The sequence below is a fragment of the Pteropus alecto genome, unplaced genomic scaffold (genome assembly GCF_000325575.1).
Source record: "Pteropus alecto unplaced genomic scaffold, ASM32557v1 scaffold92, whole genome shotgun sequence".
NCBI lineage: Eukaryota > Metazoa > Chordata > Mammalia > Chiroptera > Pteropodidae > Pteropus > Pteropus alecto.
The window spans coordinates 4,687,528-4,706,344 of record NW_006432447.1 but is presented as its reverse complement, the minus strand read 5'-3'; the positions used below and the strand labels follow the sequence as shown (position 1 = coordinate 4,706,344).

General features: G+C 40.8%; 1 protein-coding gene across 5 annotated transcripts in view; it reads left to right on the top strand.

The window, feature by feature from the left end:
- Positions 1 to 235: 235 nt before the first annotated feature.
- Positions 236 to 18,817, top strand: part of IL20RB (interleukin 20 receptor subunit beta) — a 33,542-nt gene continuing 14,960 nt past the window's right edge. Inside the window, exons 1-4 of one of the 5 annotated variants that reach the window (XM_006907213.1) lie at positions 618 to 682; positions 7,185 to 7,245; positions 14,183 to 14,309; positions 15,867 to 16,057. In XM_006907213.1, the coding sequence (XP_006907275.1) occupies positions 14,236 to 14,309; positions 15,867 to 16,057 (265 nt within the window). In that variant the 5' untranslated portion in view covers positions 618 to 682; positions 7,185 to 7,245; positions 14,183 to 14,235. Of the gene's footprint in view, positions 683 to 7,184; positions 7,246 to 14,182; positions 14,310 to 15,866; positions 16,058 to 18,817 lie in introns of all 5 variants that reach the window. The other 4 variants (XM_006907210.3, XM_006907211.3, XM_006907212.3 and 1 more) reach the window with 4 other exon arrangements.

Here is an 18,817-nt window from a genome sequence, read left to right as displayed (position 1 = left end):
CCCTCTGCCCCAAGGTAACCAAACATTAGTTTCTGTATCTCCTTCCAGGTTTTCTTTTTGCAAATGCAAGCGAATATTAAACTATATGTTCTTCAATTCCTGACTTATTAAAAAGTATTAAAACTTTTTTTTAAAACTTATCTACTTTTTTTCTGAAGTGGATATGTAAAAAGGGCTAATCAGTGTCCAGCTTGCAAGATGGAGACATGGAAAAGCACAGCTATTTGATGAGAGGCTAAGGTAATCCTGCCTGCTCACTGCCAATGGAGTTTCTAGGGACAACCAGGTTCCCCCCAGAAGAGAGCCTATGGTCTAGGTATCTCCCCCAGGCAGATTCTCAAGCTCCCCCGAGTTACATTTTCTCTGGAACTCTCCTAGGCCACACCCCCTGATACAATATCTGGGTTTGGGCAGAAAGGAGGGTGCTGCATGCCCCGCCCCTTCTGAGCTGTCTGGGCCCAGCTCCTCTTTCCAGAGCAAGTCAGGCTTCACAGCGACTCAGCTCCAACATCTGCGTTCTGAAGCAAAATGACCAGGATGGACAGAATGTTTCATTGTGTAAGGAAACGATGTTCCAGGTCAAGCTGAGTCTGCCAAACACAGACCTTCGTGATGGTTCTAGAAGAAATCTTGCCAAGTCTTATGTGGTTTTTCTACGCCTTGATTCCATGTTTGCTCGTAGGTAAGTATGAATTAGAATACAGCCAATAGTCTGGGACTTGAATACAGGTTAAGAAGGCGAAAAATACTTTCCCAGGGTTTGGGGTCACAATATATTCATAGAATATCTTATGTCTGTTTTTAAAAATGTTTTTCACTTCCTAAACCTTTATCCCCACATCCTAAAGAAAAGAAAAGCCTGTATTCTGTTTGGAAAATTTTCTTCTAATGTCCACAGAACAATTTAGAAAGATAAAGCATCAGAACAAATCATCTAAAGGTTAGCAGAGCTCTATGCATTTTGCCATGTATCTCATTGTCTGATTTTAAAAGGTGCAACATAGTTACTTAGTCCTTTTAAATGTGCCTGGGAGTTGTTAACTGTAAGGAAAAGAAATAAAGTAAAATAAAGATTCTTAAAACATACACATGAATAAAATGACAATTTTCAACCTTAATATTGGGTACAAGATTTATAAAAATTGGTTCTCTCTTGGTCACTGCAGAAAAGATAGTCAGGTACTCCATAGTATTTAAAAATAATATTTGGTTTGGAGTATTTTCCCTGCCAGTAATATTACATAATTTTCTCTGCTTCACTCCTGGATGCTTGTACCTACATGCTTTATTGTTCCAAAATTGTGGTTCTGTATTGCCTTTGATGTTTCATCATGTCAAATCGTATTTAATAGAAATTTCTAATTTTAATACTCCAAGGTATTGGGCACTTTGTGGCGTCAGTGGGAGCCTCGAGTACTTTCTGTCTTTTTTATTTTTATCTTTTAACACTAAGAACGAATTATTTAGTTAGTTTAAATCAGGCAACAAATCAGTGCTAAGGCAATTGGCAAATGTTTAGAACTGGCTTAAGCATCAAATCTATGGTGTTCCTAGTTTAAAAACCTTCACAGCTTCCAATTGCTCAGCACGTGGTGTTCAAATCTGCTGCTTGTTTCATTATCCAGCATAGTCAGGCCCTGACCCTATTTCTCACTACTCTTTGAAAACAAATATGGACCACAGGTGGCTGCTGTCTTCACAGTTGGCATATTATACTCTCGTTTCCTCCTTCTGGCCTTTATTGTTATAATTTCCCACCAGAAGCACCATCTCCAGTTTCTTTCCCCATCCCAAGCCTATCCTCTCATCATCATTCCCGGTGGCTCCCTCCTCCTGCAGTTCCTTCCCAGGCTTCTTTCTCCTTTGACCCTTGACCCCATGTACTCTGCTTTGGTGGGTTCTGTTTTCTGCATTGGTCTGAGGGCAGGGCCTGGGCATTTTTTCTGGTGTCCTCAGAGCCCCCAGCATAGGCTAAGCATGTTGGCTGATTGGATAGTTAGTAGTAGACTGATTGATTAGCTGGTGGGACAAACAAGTTGCCAGGGAAACATTTTTCCACTAAGACAAAGGGAGAAGATGAGGTGGCCAAATTAGAAGGGGAAAGGCCAGCATTTTTCATTTTGACGTTTTCTATAATGAGGCATTCCAGTTTTTCCAAGCCTTTTCCTAAAAACTTCTGTTTCTAACAGACCTGGAAGTGAGTGTGTTCTTTTGACAGCTATGAACTTATACAGAACAAAAAAACAATTGTAGAAACCACAGGGATGTCAGAGCCAGAAAGACTTGTGTATGTGTTTTGACTCTATTACTTGCTAGCTCAGTTACTATAACATATAACTTCAGTTTTCTCACCTGTGAAATGGTCAAAATAGCCACCTTGAGGTTGGGAGAGGTTAAATGAGATGATGCAAACAAAAGCACTTGGAGATGTCAGTGTGTACCCCCATGTTACTTATTATATTAATAATAATATAATATTGGTTGTGTAATGTTGGTTGGTTATGTAACCAGATGGTGGTGTCGGCAGATAATTGCTTTAGCTGAGATTGCCTTTGTGCAGTTTAAACCATTTCTTCTGGATTGTATAGATGAATTCTGCAAATTCTGAATGAAATTCCATTAGTTACTCCAGATCCCTGACAGATGGGTAGAGTTCTTACTCTCTTTTATAGAATTAATTTGCCTTGCCCTGTCCCTTCCAAATGATTCAGGAAACTGATCCCCACTATTACTACTACTACTGCTACTACCACTACCACCAACAACAATAATAATAAAACAACGATGATCGCAACTGTCATTTCTGAGCACAAGCTGTGCTTGTAGGTGAGCAAAAATATTCTCTTGACTTCTCACATCAATCCTTCAAGGTAGGCGCTATTACCCCCATTTTACGCACTACAAAACAGAGACCTAGGAGAGGTTCCGTTATTACATCTAGTAAATGGGAGAATTTGGATTTGACCCAGGTTTGGCTGGCTCCAGAGCCTGTGCCCTTTGTACTTCTCTGCAGAAGAAGCTGAGACATTAAAGTAGGCCAGAAAAAAGGGAGGAAGGAAAAGTAAAGGGAATAAAGAAGATGGTGCTCCTTTTTTTTGATGCATTTGCCATAAGGGCTGTTGGAAGTAAAGGTGGCAGAAGAGGACTCAAATAAGGGCAGTTGACAGAAGACCCAGAGAGGGGAAGCCAGCATAGCCTATTATTCCAGGGAGGGGATTTCTGCCGGAGAGTTTGCCCAAGGGCAGCCTTGCTTCTTTCTCTATCCCTCACTTGAAATTTTAGGAAATCTTGAGGTGTTCAGCATAAACCTCAAGGCAGCTCAAAAATCTAATTTGGGATGGATACGGATTAGGAAAAAAGAAGTCAGGCCAAGGTTAATTTTACTAAGAGAGCCAAGACTTGTTTCACTTGTTTAGTTTTCATTCATTCTGCATTTCTGAGGACCTCCTATGTGCCGGATTCTGGGCCAGGTGCTCATTAGAGATGATCAAAACCAAATCCCTTGTCTTCAGGGAACATAAGAGCTTGCTGGGGAATATACTTAAGTCTCTGGCATTTGGAGATTTACCGTTCAGTTTTAATTTTTCTTGGCCAGCAGAAGTAGGGTCTAGCTCAATGGTTCTCAGTCTCAAATGCACATTGGAATCACCTGAGGAGCTTTTAAAACTCTAAATGCCAGGATTTCACAGTCAGAGATTTGGACTTAATTAATCCAGGGTGCTGCCTGAATATTAGGTTTTTCAAAACTCCCTGGGTGGAGCTTCTTAGAGACATGGTTTATTCCAGGACTGGACAGAGAAAATATAAAACAAATCTGGAGCATATAAGAAAGTGCTTAAGAAAGGATGGAGGTCTAAATGTAACAAGTATCCTGGATTGGATCCTGGAATGGAGAAAGGACAGTGGAAAAATGAGCAAAAACCAAATAAAGTTGGGAGTAATGTATCCATGTTGGTTTCTTAGTTTTGACAAATATGTCATAGCTATATAAGGTGTTAGCATTAGGGGAAACTGAGTGAAAGGCATAAAGGAACTCTTTGTACTTACTGTCTACAATTTTTTTTCTGTAAACATAGAATTATTCCAAAAATAAAGTCCATTAAGTCTATAAACTTATGAGGTAAGTCAAAAGGAGCCAGTCTGAAAGAGCCAAAGCTGGAACAGTTTGAGTAACAAAGTAAATAACAACAGACTAAAATAAATTTCCATGAGTCCATACTGATATAAATGAATAATTCAATAAATAAATGGTAGAGAAGGAATAGCTTTTTCTTACAGAATTTCAATTAATAAATAGATAATCAATATTAGAATAGCACAGAAATAATTGTTGCAAATAATCCAATAGATAAAAGCAATGGATAAAAGTCTGAGAAGAAACAGAATATTTGCGTATTGTTAAAGTATGTTCCCTAAGTGATTCAAGAAACTATACAGGAGAAAATGCTAACTTCGCGGTGGAGACACTGCCTTAACCAAGTGATCAAGGTTAACATTGCTAGTCATAAGACATATTAACATCTTGCACTCCCTGAGAGTATGTGCCCCAAATGTATAACCTCAATCAACTCATGCAAAAACGTCAGACAAATCCAACCTGAGGAATATTCTATAAAACAACTGACCAGTAAGTACTCTTCAAAAATGTCAAGGTCATAAAAGACAAAGACTGAGAACAGACTGGAGGAGACCAACTAGATGTGACAACTAAATGTAGAATCCTGGATTGATTCCTGGAAAGACAAAAAATGAACATTAGGGGAAAAATTGGCAAAATTCAAATAAACTGAAGCTAAATTAATGATATTGTGCCAATGTTAATATCTTGATTTTCATAATTGTACTATGGTTATCTACATATGGAAGGCTGAGTGGAGGGTATATGTGTTATCGAACCCCAATATGTTGTCCGTCTGCCTGCACGCACTGGCGGACAGAAATGAAGAAGCAGGGATTTGTAATGGAGAAAGGAAATAATTTATTATTATAGGATTGGCCAATCTGGAGTATGGGCAAGCTCATGCTCTAAAAGACCCGACTCCCCAGTGCCATGTAAGTTACAGATTATATAGGGCAAAATCACAAGACACCGTGGGTTAGGGGTTCAGGGTTATGTTAAAAACTGATTGATTGGAGGTGAGGTAAGGGCAATAAATGATTTCTTCAGATCTTAAGGACAGCTCTGAGGTTTGCTGCAGTGTCTTTCTGTTTGGTTCCAGGGAAAAGTAACTGAGGAGTCATTCCACTTTAGGGCTCAGGAGCTGTAACATCATTTAGGTCAAGATATTATCTTTAGCCTGCCAGAGGTCTGGACCTTATGACCACTAGTCAGGTCCAGGCTATTGTCTTCTGCTGCCTCAGGGATTAATGATTATCAGGAAGAAAGCCTAGGTCTATGAGATGTGTAGAGAGAGAGAGAGGGGAAAAAAATAATTTCTAAAGCTGTAGTCACAAATCAAATCCAAATCATGAAGGCCCTTGGCTTCATATGGGAGCTCTCTGTACTAATTTTGCAACTCTTCAGTAAGTCTGAGACTTAGTTTAAAATCAAATTTAACAACAGTAATCAACCTCCCCGGTGATTCTAATAGGCCAAGGATGATGAGAACCGCAATTGTAGTCTTTAGAAAAGTGCTTCTCAAGTTTTAATATGCATATGAATTACCTAAGGAATCTTGTTAAAATGCAGATTCTGGTTCAATAGGTTGTAGGGTGCAGCCTGAGAGTCTGCATTTCTAATAAACTGGGGAATGTGGTGCTGCTGATCCTAAGACCTGTACTTTAAAACCATGAAGTAATCTATCACTTTTCTGAGGCGTGAATTTGCTTTTGAAGCTGGGCGTAGGCACTAGGTACTTAGGCAGTGAGTAATGCCAGCAGCCTGCTTAGCAGCCAAGACCTGGGTCAACCTTGCTCTTTTCTTCTTGTGATCATACACAAGATAATTCTCTTGAAATAATTTATGTATCGGAGGGAGAAATTTTAGGGCATAATGTCAGTTCATATCCCCTGCAGTGCAAGCCCCATGTGGTGGGCAGAATAATGGTCCCCCAAAGGTGTGCATACTCCAATCCCTGGAACCTGTGAATATGTTACCTTCCATGAAAAAAGATTTTAAAACTGTGATTAATGTTATGGGACCTTGAGATTGGGAGATTATCCTGGATTATCTGGGTGTGCCCAGTCTAATCACATGAGTCCTTGAAAGCTGAGAACCTTTCCTGGATGCAGTGGGAGAGAGACAGGAGGACAGAAGAAGAGGCAGGAGAAATTTGAAGCATGAAAAGGACTCGACCAGCTATTGCTGGCTTTGAAGATGGAGGAAGGGTCATGAACAAGGAAGGAATGCAGGTGGCCAGTAGAAGCTGAGGATGGTAAGGAAACAGATTCTTTCCTAGAGTGTCCAGAAGGAATACAGCCCTATCAATACCTTGATTTTAGCCCAGTGAGATCAGTGTCAGACTTCTGAACTATAGAATTATAAGATAATAAATCTGTGTTGTTTTAAGAAGTTAAATCTGTAGTAATTTGTTACAAGAGCAATAGAAAACTGAGGGAGAGAGAGAGAGAGAGAGAGAGAGAGAGTAGAAAGAGAGAGAGATAGAGAGATAGAGAGAGAGAGAGAGAGAGAGAGAGAGAGAGAGAAATGTTGTGAATGCAGCTCTGTGCAAAAGATGTTGCTTAGCTGATTTTGTCCAAACTGAGCACCAGACTCTTAATAGTCAGGTCACAGTCACATAGCTCAAGTCTCTATTGGAAACACCACCAAAGAGGCTCCATCCAGTGGGTCTTGAGATACCTGCTAGAATGAAAATAACACAAGTAGGTAGTAACAAAAGCATAATTATACACAAGGAACCGAAAGATTGTACAGGGGATTCTTGTATTGCTCTCTAGCTCTGATGAGAACCCTTATCCTGTGTGGCTGAGGAAATAATTCTTCCAGATTTTGTACTCTCCTCTCTGTGAACAATGTTTTTCCTGTCTACATGTCAAGCTTACTCTCCCCTTTCCCTTGAGTATATTATTATTATTTATTTATTTATTTTGCATTTGATGTTTACATTTGGTAGAATATTAACTGGTTTCTTCAGAGACTTGGCTTCATGATCCTGGCTGACTGACAACATTTCTTGTTAATGAGAGTACTGTGTGGATAACAAAGTTTTCTTTTTCTGCCTTAGTTATGTTTTCAAGACCGCAATCAGCCTTCACTAACAATCGAAGGGGATTTTAAAACTTTTTGTAAGTAGTCACTTTCAGCTTGGAATCTGAGCTGAAATATCGTTCCCATCTTGTGGAGTCATTTTCTATTTGGTGTCCTAGCATAAAATGGGCTGCTTCTGATGCAATGTCATAACCCTTTCTACATAACCCTATTAACCATTTTCTCATTTAGAAAAAAAATAGTGCAGCTTGCCACCAGCTATGTTTTCTAGGATTTGACATTTTCAGCAATTGGACAACTAAAAACAATGCTATAAATGGAATGATGTCATTTGTTTTCAAAGACTATCGATATACTAGACGGACGCGAAAATGAAAATAAGAGCGAGATATTTTATGGCAAACCTTGGGGGTAAGGTTATTAGCGAGTTATCTCCGGGTAAATGCTGCAGCTGCAAGTGTCGTCAGCGAGTATTCTCAAGGCAAACAGGAAAAGGGTTCAATGCCTCCTGGCATCAGCAGTTCATGGGCAGTATGGTTTTTCCATCTCATACCCAATGTGTGTGCTACTTAAATATGGGCAAAACAATGAAATTTGGAATGTGCTATACAAATAGCATAAGAATATTGAATATGTCGCCAGTAGGGCTCAGAAAGAAGCAGCAGTTTTCTAGTAAAGGAATGAGACTGAATATTTTGCCCATAATGGAGTTAGATTTGGAACTTCACAGGTAGGAGAAAAGGGTCACACATGCAAATTTTTGCATTAACATAATGGAGCCATCAGAAAGTTGGGACATCCCTTGCTATTTTCCTGCCTGTATGCCCCCTCATGAAGAAAAACATACTCAGTAATTCTGATGCAGGACAGGGCAAATTCCCCTGAGTGGGGGAAGTCGCAAGCACTGCACTGAGAGAGGAGAGTTCTTGGCAGAATGTCAGAAAGCATTCAAACACATGCCAGAGTTAGAGTCAAAGGAAAGTTTATTAGAGAAGAGGTAACACTTCATAGACAGAGCATGGTCTCCTCTCAGAGGCAGATTGAGAGAACCTAAGAGGGACTCAGAGGGACAGAGAGACAAGAGAAAGCGATGAGAACAGGGAGAGAGAGTAAAGGCACTGAGAGGCATCCCGGAGTGTTCGGGGAATTCAGTTTACATAGCATTCTTTAGTTCCTGTGAGTTACAGTTTAAAGGCTATGTTTACCCATTTTCCTTTGATATGGACATACAGTGAGGAAGGAGCAGAGTATGTAGCATGAAAAGGTAAGGATGTGTAGAGTGAAAAGCCTGCTGGCAATTTCCAGCCTCTGATCCATAGGTTCCCCATGGTTTTAGCCATAAAGAATGAATGTTTTTATTTTGTGCTGGGCACCAAAGACTCTATTTTAAAGACTCTGTTTTTTCTGTTTTCCCTTCATGGTGTTGGGACATGGGTTGTTTGTTAGCAATTCCAGCAGACATCTTCCTTTGTTCTGCAGGTTTCTTCCTGGTCTGGCTGCAGGGCTGATCAGCATATTGTAGTCTCTGAATGTAGCTTGATTTAACATTTTAGTTCCCTTGCCTCCTCTCTACATTAATTCAGCTTCATAGTGTATCGCTTAAAGCTTTGATAAGTGCCCTAATCATCAGTTCTCCCTTCCCAAACAGGTCCCCCTAACTAATTTAATTGACTGGACCTAATTGTAGAACTTTGCATTTTTTCTCTGTGCGTTTATCTTGTTTGAGTTTATCGCATCATGATCTTTTACAAGGTATCCTATCAATCATTGATAATCAGAAGTAATGCTATTTTTTTAAGGTGTGATGCCGTTATGGTTGTATTATTTAATTAAAAATTTTTTGAGATAATTTTATATTCATATGCAGTTATAAGAAATATACAGAGCCCAGTTTCCCCCAATAGTACTTTGCCAGTTTGTATAGTTCCACAATCAGGATATTGACATTATTGATACAATCCATCTATTTTATTCAGATTTCCCCAGTTTTACTTGTACTCATTTGTGTGTGTGTGCATATACACGTGTGTGTTTAGGTTTGTGTGTTCACCACTACAGTCAAGATACTGAGCGGTTCCAACATCACGACAATACTTTCCGTTTTATAACCACGCTCACCTCCCCCCTCCATTTCCTCACCTTTCCTAATCCTTGACAACCAATAATCTGTTCTCCATTTCTAAAATATTGTCATTTCTAAAATGTTTTATAAATATCATACAGTATGTAACTTTCAGGGAGTGGCTTTTTTTTTTTTTTCACTCAACATAATTCCCTGGAGATTCACCCAAATTGTTGTGTGTATCAATAGTTTGTTCCTTTTATTGCTGAGTGGTGTTCCATGGATGTATGTACCAAAGTTCGTTTAACCATTCACCTGTCGAAGGATATCTGGTCTGATTCCAGTTTGGCTATGGATATTTGTGTGAAGATCTTGGATGATGTAAGTTTTCATTTCTTTGGGATAAATGCCCAACAGTAAAATTGCTGAGTCGAATAGTAATTACATATTTAATTTTATAAGAAACTGTCTATTTTCCAGAGCGGCTGTACCATTTTACATTCCCACCAGCAATGTATGAGTGATTCGCTTTCTCTGCATCCTCGCTTTTGTCACTTTTAAAAATTTTAGTTATTCAGATACCTGTATAGGGCTATCATGTTGTTGTTTTAATTTGCTAATGATGTTGAACATCTTCTCACGTGTTTATTTGCAATCTGTATGTGCTCTTTGGTAAAATATTTCTGAATGTTTTTTGCCCATTTTTAAATTGGATTGTTTGCTTTTCTACTATTCGGTTTTGAGAGTTCTTTATATATTCTAGATATGAATTTTTTGTGAGCTATATACTTTGCAAATATTTTCTCCCATTCTGTAGTTTGTCTTCTCATCTTCTTAACAGGGTCTTTTGCAGAGCAAAAGATTTTAATTTTGACGATGTCCAATTATAAAATATTCCTTTCATAGATCTTGCTTTTGACGTCAACTCTGAGGACTCTTTGCCTAATCCTGAAGATTTTCTCTTATGTTTTTTCCTAAAAGTTTTAGAGTTTTACATTAAGTCTATGATCCATTTTGAGTTAATTTTTGCGTAAGGCGTGAGATTAAGCTTGGGCTCTTTTTTTTTTTTTTTTGCCTGCAGATGTCCAGTTGATCTAGTATTACTTGTTGAAAAGGCTATTTTTCCTTCACTGAATTGCTTTTGTACATTTACCAAAAATCGGTTGAGTGTATTTGTATGGTTCTTTTTCTGAGATCTGTATTCTATTTCATCAATCTATGTGTCTATTGCTTTGTGAATACTACACAATCTTAATTATTCTAAGTCTTAAAATTGGGTAGTTTGATTACCTCCACTCTATGCTTTTAAAAAATTGTTTTAGTTATTCTAGCTCCTTTGCCTTTTCCTAAAAATTTTAGAAAATTTTTGTCTAAGTCTACTGTGTGTCCCAGGCCTGGCTGGTCCCAGGTCTGGCTGTGATCTAGGCTTGTGGCTAGGAATAGCACCCTGGATTTAGAATATTACATTAGTGTAGTAGGGCACCTGCGCCTAAAATATGTAAACATAATTCAGCTTATTGTATCACGCATGTGTGGCTGAATGCCACTATTGTGTTCTGATATAAGTGGAGCCATGTGGTCCCCTGTGGAGCAGAAGGGGAACACGAGAAGGGGAGCAGAAGCAGTGTAGAAGCAGAAGTGCGCTCCCCACAATAAGTTGGTGCCTGCTTTTTCATTCTCATGTTGGCCCCTCGTGCATTCTTCCAACTGGGCATCTAACCACTGAAACTTTCCCTTCTCGATCAGCTTGGTGCTGACATCTACAAAAAATCTTGCTGAACTTTTGATAGAAATTGTATTAAGTCTGTATATCAATTTGGGGAGAATTACTATGTTAACTATGTTGAATCTTCCAATTCATGAATACGGTATGTCTCTCCTTTTGTTTTTTAGATCTCCTTTGATATCTTCCACCAGCATTGTGGAGTTTCCCCCATACAAATTCTAAATATATTTTGCTAGATTTATACCTAAGTATCTTTCTTCCTTCCTTCCTTCCTTCCTTCCTTCCTTCCTTCCTTCCTTCCTTCCTTCCTTCCTTCTTTCCTTCCTTCCTCCTTTCTTCAGTACTTCTATTTTTCCCCTTTCCTTTTCCTTCCTTCCTTCCCTCCTTCCCTCCTTCCCTCCTTCCCTCCTTCCCTCCTTCCTTCCCTCCTTCCCTCCTTCCTTCCTTCCCTCCTTCCCTCCTTCCTTCCTTCCTTCCTTCCTTCCTTCCTTCCTTCCTTCCTTCCTTCTTTCCTTCCTTTTTTCAAGTGGTTGTAAATAGCACAGTCAGCCTTCTGTATCCACTGATTCTGTGTCTGTGGATTCAACTAATCATGGATTGAAAATATTCAATTATTGCCGATAATTATTGCTGATGTGTAGTATTTAGTTAGCCCTATTACGATTGTGTCTCTATTGAACATGTATGTACAAGCTTATTTTTCCTGTCATTATTCCCTAAACAATACATTATAACAACTACTTAAATACATTTACATTATATTAGGTATTGTAAGTAATGTAGACATGATTTAAAATTTACGGGAGGATGTATATAGGTTATATGCCAATGATATGCCGTTTTATATAAGGGACTTGAGCATCCAAGGAGTATAGTACCCGAAGGAGTCCTGAAATCAATCCCCCACACATACCAAAGGACAACTGTATTTTTATTTTTAATGTTTAAGTGTTCATTGCTAGTATATAGAAATACAATTAATTTTTTATGTTTATCTTATATCCTATGAACTTGCTGAACTCACTTATTAGTTTTAGGGGTTTTATTTTATAGATTCTTTGGAATTTTCTACATAGCCATATCGTCATCTGCAAATAGGGGGAGTTTTCTTACTTCCATTCCAATTTGTATGCTTTTACTTGTTTTGTTTGCCTTATTGCAGTTGCTAGACCTTCCAGTACTATGTTGATAAAAAGTGCTGACAGCGGAAGTTCTTTCTTTATTTCCGATGTTAAAGTAGAAAGCATTCAGTCTTTCAACATTAAGTGAGATATTAGCTGTAGATTTTTTGTAAATGGTCTTTCTCAAGTTGAGATAACTCCCTGCTGTTCTTAACTTGAAGAGAATTTTTTTGAAAATCATAAATGGTTGTCGAATTATGTAAATGCTTTTTATGTTTCAATTAATGTGATCGTATGATTTTTCTTCTTTAGCATGTTGATACGGTAGATTATTAACTGATTTTCAAATGTTGAACCACATTTGCATACCTGGAATAAATTTCACTTGGTCATGGTGTAGAATCCTTTTTATGCATTATTGGATTTGGATTGCTAATATTTTATTGATAATTTTTGCATCTAAGTGCATGAGATATATTGGTCTCTAGTATTTTGTTTCGTTTTGTTTTTTAAAATATATATACTACCTTTGTTTAATTAGGGTATTAGGGTAATATTGCCTCATAAAATAAGTTGGAAAGTGTTCTTTCCTCTTCTATTTTTTTTGGAAGAGATTGTGTAAAATTGGTGTTAATTAAAAAAGTATTTAGTAGAAATCTCCATGGGCCTGGAGATTTCATTTTCAGAGCTATTACATTATGAATTATAGTTTTATATTCCCCACATAGCTGACTAGAGAAATGTTTTGTATACTTTGCCTGAGGAAGGACGTTAGAGAGGATGATGCCTTGCCCTACCGTGCCAGCCTACTGCAGCTGGCTCTTCTCTTTTCATCCCTTGGGTGATTGCAAGGTTAAGGGTGGGAAGGACAGGAAGCCCCCCTTGTGGGTACCCCAGGTGTTTCCTCACAGGGCAGGGCCACTGATGCTGAGAGTAGGATGGAGATGCATCACTAAGGTCCTATATTAGAGAAGAAGCGAGGGAACCAGGTGGGGTGTCCCCGACAACTCCTATCCCCTTGTGGTCACAGGGCTTGATAACGAACAACAGGTGCCAATCTGGAGACAGGCATCGAGAAAAAGTTCTGGGTGAAGGCCTCCCTCCCCCTTCCCACTGTGCCCTCAGATGTTATCACTGAGCAAAGAGTGGCAGGTGTTGGGCTTGAAAAGGAGAGCATTTGAAACTGGGAAGAGAAGGACCATAGCAGAGGGTCCACATTGCACCCTGGGTTACACACAAGGTTGAGACCTGGGCATGCCCAAAGTCCTTATGAGTATATAGGTTCAGCTTCCCAAGCCTTTTCATTCTGTGTGCAAACTGTATACCAACTGTGTACATACTCTGGGCGTACCACATACACCTGTATGAACAGATGCTTGTGTCCCAGGCTGCCTCAGGGGCCTGCAGTCTACCTGAGGCAGAGTGTCCAAGCTGGTTTGGTGCCTTTCTAGACTGGACATTCTCCACCTCCCAGCTGGCAGCTGATGCACCATTCAGTCTTGTTGGGGGACATGAAGGGGTGCAATTTAGATAGCAGTAGTAGGAGAAGAAGGTGATGAGAAGGTGGCAGGAGCCTGCATAGGTTTATCACATAGAGATGGGAGGCTTAGGTTTTTGCAACTTGCTTAAGGTCACATCATAAGTGGCAGCTTCAAGACCCACATCGAGGTTGATTTGACTGACGTAAGAGTTGTAAACAACGTGCCTCAGATTTGCCATTTGTGCAATGGAGAAACTAATAGTCCTTACCTCCCAGTATGGTCATGAGGATTAAGTGAGATAATCATGTAACAATCTAACACATGGTGTAGCTAGAACATGGTAAACGCTCAATAATATTAGCCATTATTATTATTAAAATTATTAATAATAATATTTCACCAAATTATATAATAATAAAATATTTCATCATTATAATAGAAAATTATAATTTTCTATCACTATAATAGAGATAGAAAAAATTTAGCATTGATACAAGTATGATGAAATTAGAGGTGTTTCTTCTTCATAAATATACGAAGACTTTCATTAGGAACTAATTTAAAGCTGTGGCATTTCCTTAACATAAGCCCACCTGTCAGCCTGTCTATCTGCCTTGATCCCAGATGGAGTCGCCATTCTGCCTGCCCCTCAGAACCTCTCTGTACAGTCAACCAACATGAAGCATCTTTTGATGTGGAACCCAGTGACTGTGCCTGGAGAAGTAATCGACTATTCTGTGGAGTACCAGGGGTGAGTTTTTTTTTTCTTTCTTTCAGTTTTTCTCTCTTAGACAGTAGTTGATTGCTAGAGGCACAGCCCTCATTCCAGAGCTCAAGGAGGCTTTGTGAGCCCACGGATGGATTATCTCCAGTGACCTGCCTTTTTTGCGTGGACATTGGGAGAGTTGAAAAAGCAAGGGATATTGTCCTGAGGATATGAACTCTCTGGGAACCCAAATGTGTATAAACACATTTTGATGGAGCTTCTTTTCAACAGTGAGTCAACTGTCTAATGCTGAAGAAAATCTCAAGAAATGAGTTTGATTCTGACTTGAAGAGGATAAGTTATTGGAGACTCAGATCCTTTGGAAGTGAGGGAGGCCTTAGTTTTTCTGTCTATGTTCTTGTCATTAGGAGCTAAAACAAATTGTGACCCTCAGGGTCAGCTGGCCCTGGGGCCAAGCAGGCTCTACTCCTCTGCAGGTGTTCAGGCCCTTGGAATCATTGAGGAGCAACAGGGACATAGAAGGTGCTCAATATATTTTATTAACAATAAATACGAACTCAGCACCTACATGGGTAGACATTCTTCTAGGCTCAGGGTCCAGTCAACAAAGTTCTGGATATAAGGAGCTTACATTTAGAGAAGGAGACCGACAGTAAAGAAAATAAAAAACCTAGGTCTACACTGTCCAGTGTGGCAGCCACTAGAAATAGATAGCCATTTAAATTTAAATTAATTAAAATGAAAAAATGTCTGTGTCCCAGCCACACTAGTCACATTTCAAGTTCTCAACAGCCACATGTGGTTGTAGCTACCATAGGAATAGCACCAATATAGAACATTTCCATCATCTCAGAAAGTTCTACTGGGCAGCACTGCTCTAGGTAATTTCAGGTAGTAATCAGTGCTAGGAGAAAGCTAAAAGGCTGATGCAGTAGAGTTGACTCTGGCTTCCTTTCATTAGGTGGTCAGGGAAGATCTGTCTGAGGAAGTGATATTTAAGCCCATATCTGAGGGACAGGAACCAGCTAATGTAAACAGCAGGGGCAGAGCATTTGAGACACAGTGACTAATAGCTAGTCAGAGCTCCTAAGATAAAAAGAGCTCAGCGTGGAGGTCAGTGCAGAAGAAACAGCATGTATAGGGGTGGAGTGAGAGAGAGGCCAGAGAGTCGTAGGCCATGGGGAAGAGTTTGGCTTCCCTTCTAAGTGCTTTGGAAGCCATTAGGGATACAAATGTTGTGATTTGCTGAATGGTTTGAAGAACATTAGGAGTGGAAGCTGGGAAATCAGGAGGTGATAGCAGTGCAAGGGATGGCAGTGGCTGAGATTGGGATGGTGACCCTGGAGATGGAGAGACCTGGATACACTGGGGTTTATGCCTAAGTTTCCTTTGTCTGGTGACAAAAGGAATAAGAAAGAATGGATGGTTGGTCACAGAGAAGAGTGTAGGAACTGGAGTATGGAGCAACTGCTTATTTTGCTGACCCATAAAATGTAGGTGAATGAGGCAGTTACTTGCAACCATCATTGAGCCTGGGTAGAAGGGGCAGTTGTGATGCTGTGCTTTTCTCTCCTTGGCCAGAGAGTATGAGACCCTGTACGTGAGCCACATCTGGATTCCCAGCAACTGTTGCTCACCCACCAAAGATCCTGAGTGCGACATCACTGATGACATCACTGCAACCGTGCCATATAACCTCCGCGTCAGGGCCACCCTGGGCTCACAGAGCTCAGCCTGGAGCACCCTGGAGTACCCCTTTAATCGAAACTCAAGTAAGATACTTCTCTCTTTATTCCCCCACCCCCACCAGCCTCCCTTTCAGGAACCATATTCTCTTAGACTTTCAGGATTCTTTTTAGCATCGAATTAGTCTTGCAAAGTCAGAGTACTGTGAACTCAAAGAACCCTAACTGATCCATTTAAAAAATTGCCGATTGTTTTCTACATGCCCTATTTCTCATTTTGAAAGAGTCTTTGAAGTCATTCCCTATCTCTGTCAGAGTTTGCAGGTGGTGGGGACAATGACATCAAGAACCCAGAAGGAAAGCTGCTCTGGAAGTGAGGAATGGGGCTAGGACTGCTTCTTTCTACCCTGACAGTGCCTCAATAAATCTTACACTGACTCCCATCTGGTGCCTCACGAACCCCATGTTTGTTGCCTTGTGTGAGGACCTTCTTTGTGTAATAGGATTTAACAGAGCCACCGGAAACAGTTGCCCTTCTATGGTCACTGGGAAATAACTTTTCTTTAGCAATAGTACCTGAAAAATGATTGAGAAAGAGAAGAATACAGATAGGTGGCCAAATACAGTAGAACACAAGCAATGGCCAGTGTATAAAAAGGCATTCGTGTTTGAGGAACAGCAGGAGCAAGGACTGAATGGCCAGGGCATGAAGAAGCAGCTGGTAACATGGTTAAGGGCTTTGACATGAATGAAGCTTGATCGAATCAGTAGAGGAAGTCATGGAAGAAGAGAAGGTCTAAGACAGGTCTTCTTTACAAAGCTATCACTCTGGCTACTGTGTGGAAAGGGAGCTGGGGTGGGATAAGACTCTAAGGCAGGGGAAGAGTGAGGAGGGAGCTGTAACACTTCAGCTGAACCAAAGTGGGTCCCGATCCCAGATGTGGGGGGAGGAGATAGGGTGGAGAGGACAAATTCAAGACATGGCTGAGTTAGGATAGAGTTTGGATGCAAGTTGTTGGGAGATGGAGTAGGAAGAGACAATGATGGTATCCAGCTTCCTGTTGGGGTTGTGAGAATGTCATTCAAGTCAGGGAACTCAGGAGGGACAACAGCTCTGGAGGAATGGGAGAGACTCCTAGCTTTGGAACTGAGGTTCCTACAAGATATCACATCCAGATGTCTCTGAGTGGCAGCTGGAAATCAGGCCCTGGGGCTCAGACAGGTCGAGGCCTGACAAGCAACATGAAGTTAATAGCTAAAGGCTTGGGAGTGGATGTGGTTGTCTAGGCACAAGATATGAGGACAAAGAGAACTCAGGACAAGATCCTGGGAAACCTCAAGGTTTAAAAAGCAGATGGAGGGAAGGGTAGATGGCTGGGCAGGTAGAGGGTCATGGATGGGAGAATAGAAGAGCTGCTGAAAAGCCTGAAGGAGACTCTGAAATGAGTTTTTGAGAAAGCGGCTTCATGGAACAATGGGGATGGTGGTTAGGCTGCTGGGTGGAGGATCGAGCGGAGGTGGGGAGGAGAAAGGCGGCTCCTTCTCTGAGACAGATGTGGGCAATAATGTGAGCTGCAGGAGAAGTAAGGGAAAGGCCTTTGGTGAGGTCTGTTTTCTTGATGTGGCAGAGGTCCTCTGTCGTGAGTGAGGATAAAGGAAAGTTAGGTGCAGCATCGACAATAATGGGATGAGTGAAAGGTTGCTGAGGAGTGCATGAGATTGGGTAAAAATCAGGAGAGTTTAGAAGGTGGGGGAGCCCAAGCTGGAAAGGGCTGAGGAAGGCAAAGATAAATTTGAAGGGGAAGTTAACCCTCTAGAGTCAGATGGATGTGATTCAAATCCCAGCTCAGCCATTGATAGCTGGGTCCCCGACTCTTCATCTATAAGAAGGGCAACAGACTGCCTCCCTGTGTAGTTGTGGTGACCATATAAGATGAAATGTATAAATCCTCAGTGCAGTGCTCTCCTATTATAGCATTCTGCTACTGGGAAGAAGAGGTGGGGACATTGGAATGTGATACCAATAGGAATTTTTGTGCGGAATGTGGGCTGTTCTGCCCAGGCACTGGGATGATATGATGGAAGTTGTGGGATTTCCATGCCAGGCACTAGGGGAGGCTGAGTGACACTGGAGGGTGGTGCCACACTGCCTCTGCCTGCTGTGCCCAGGCAGCACCCAGCATCACCTCCCTCTGGCTCCTGAGAGCATGGGGCTCCAGCCAAGACTATGGCTGGGGGCCGGCAGCTGTTGTTGGAAAGGAAGGCATGGGTCAGAGAGAGATAAGAAATGCCTACAAAACTATGTGGATGGGTGTGTGTGCAGTAACAACTTGTGCTTGAGAAGGCCAATATAAACAGGAACAGGAGTGTCTACCTGCACCGAAAGGTAGAAGACGTGAGCCTGTGAGACCCCTCTGCAGGTGGAGTTAGCTACAGAGCTGGGATGCAATCGTGACTCTTAAGGGCATTAAGTGTTCTTTTGCCTCTGGAAAAGATCACCCTGACTTCTTCCCCAACCATGTGAAAAATTTTGTTTCAAGGCCACCCTGAAAAAAGATCTACTATTACAAGGAAGCCTTTTTGAGAGCAGAGGTTCTGAACCTTGATTGCGCATTGAAGTCACAGGGGAGCTTTAGAACTACTTATGTCTGGGGCCCATCTCTGGGGAGTCTGATTTAAATGATCTTCGTGCATCCTGTTCATGGGAGTTTAACATTCTCCCCAGGTTATTTTCAGTCCAGAGCCAGAGTTAGGATCCACTGGTACAGAGGCTAAATACCTCATATAGTAGAGTCTAGAAACTTGGGAAAGATATGGGCTTAATTTCTGGCCGTTAACTGTTGTGAC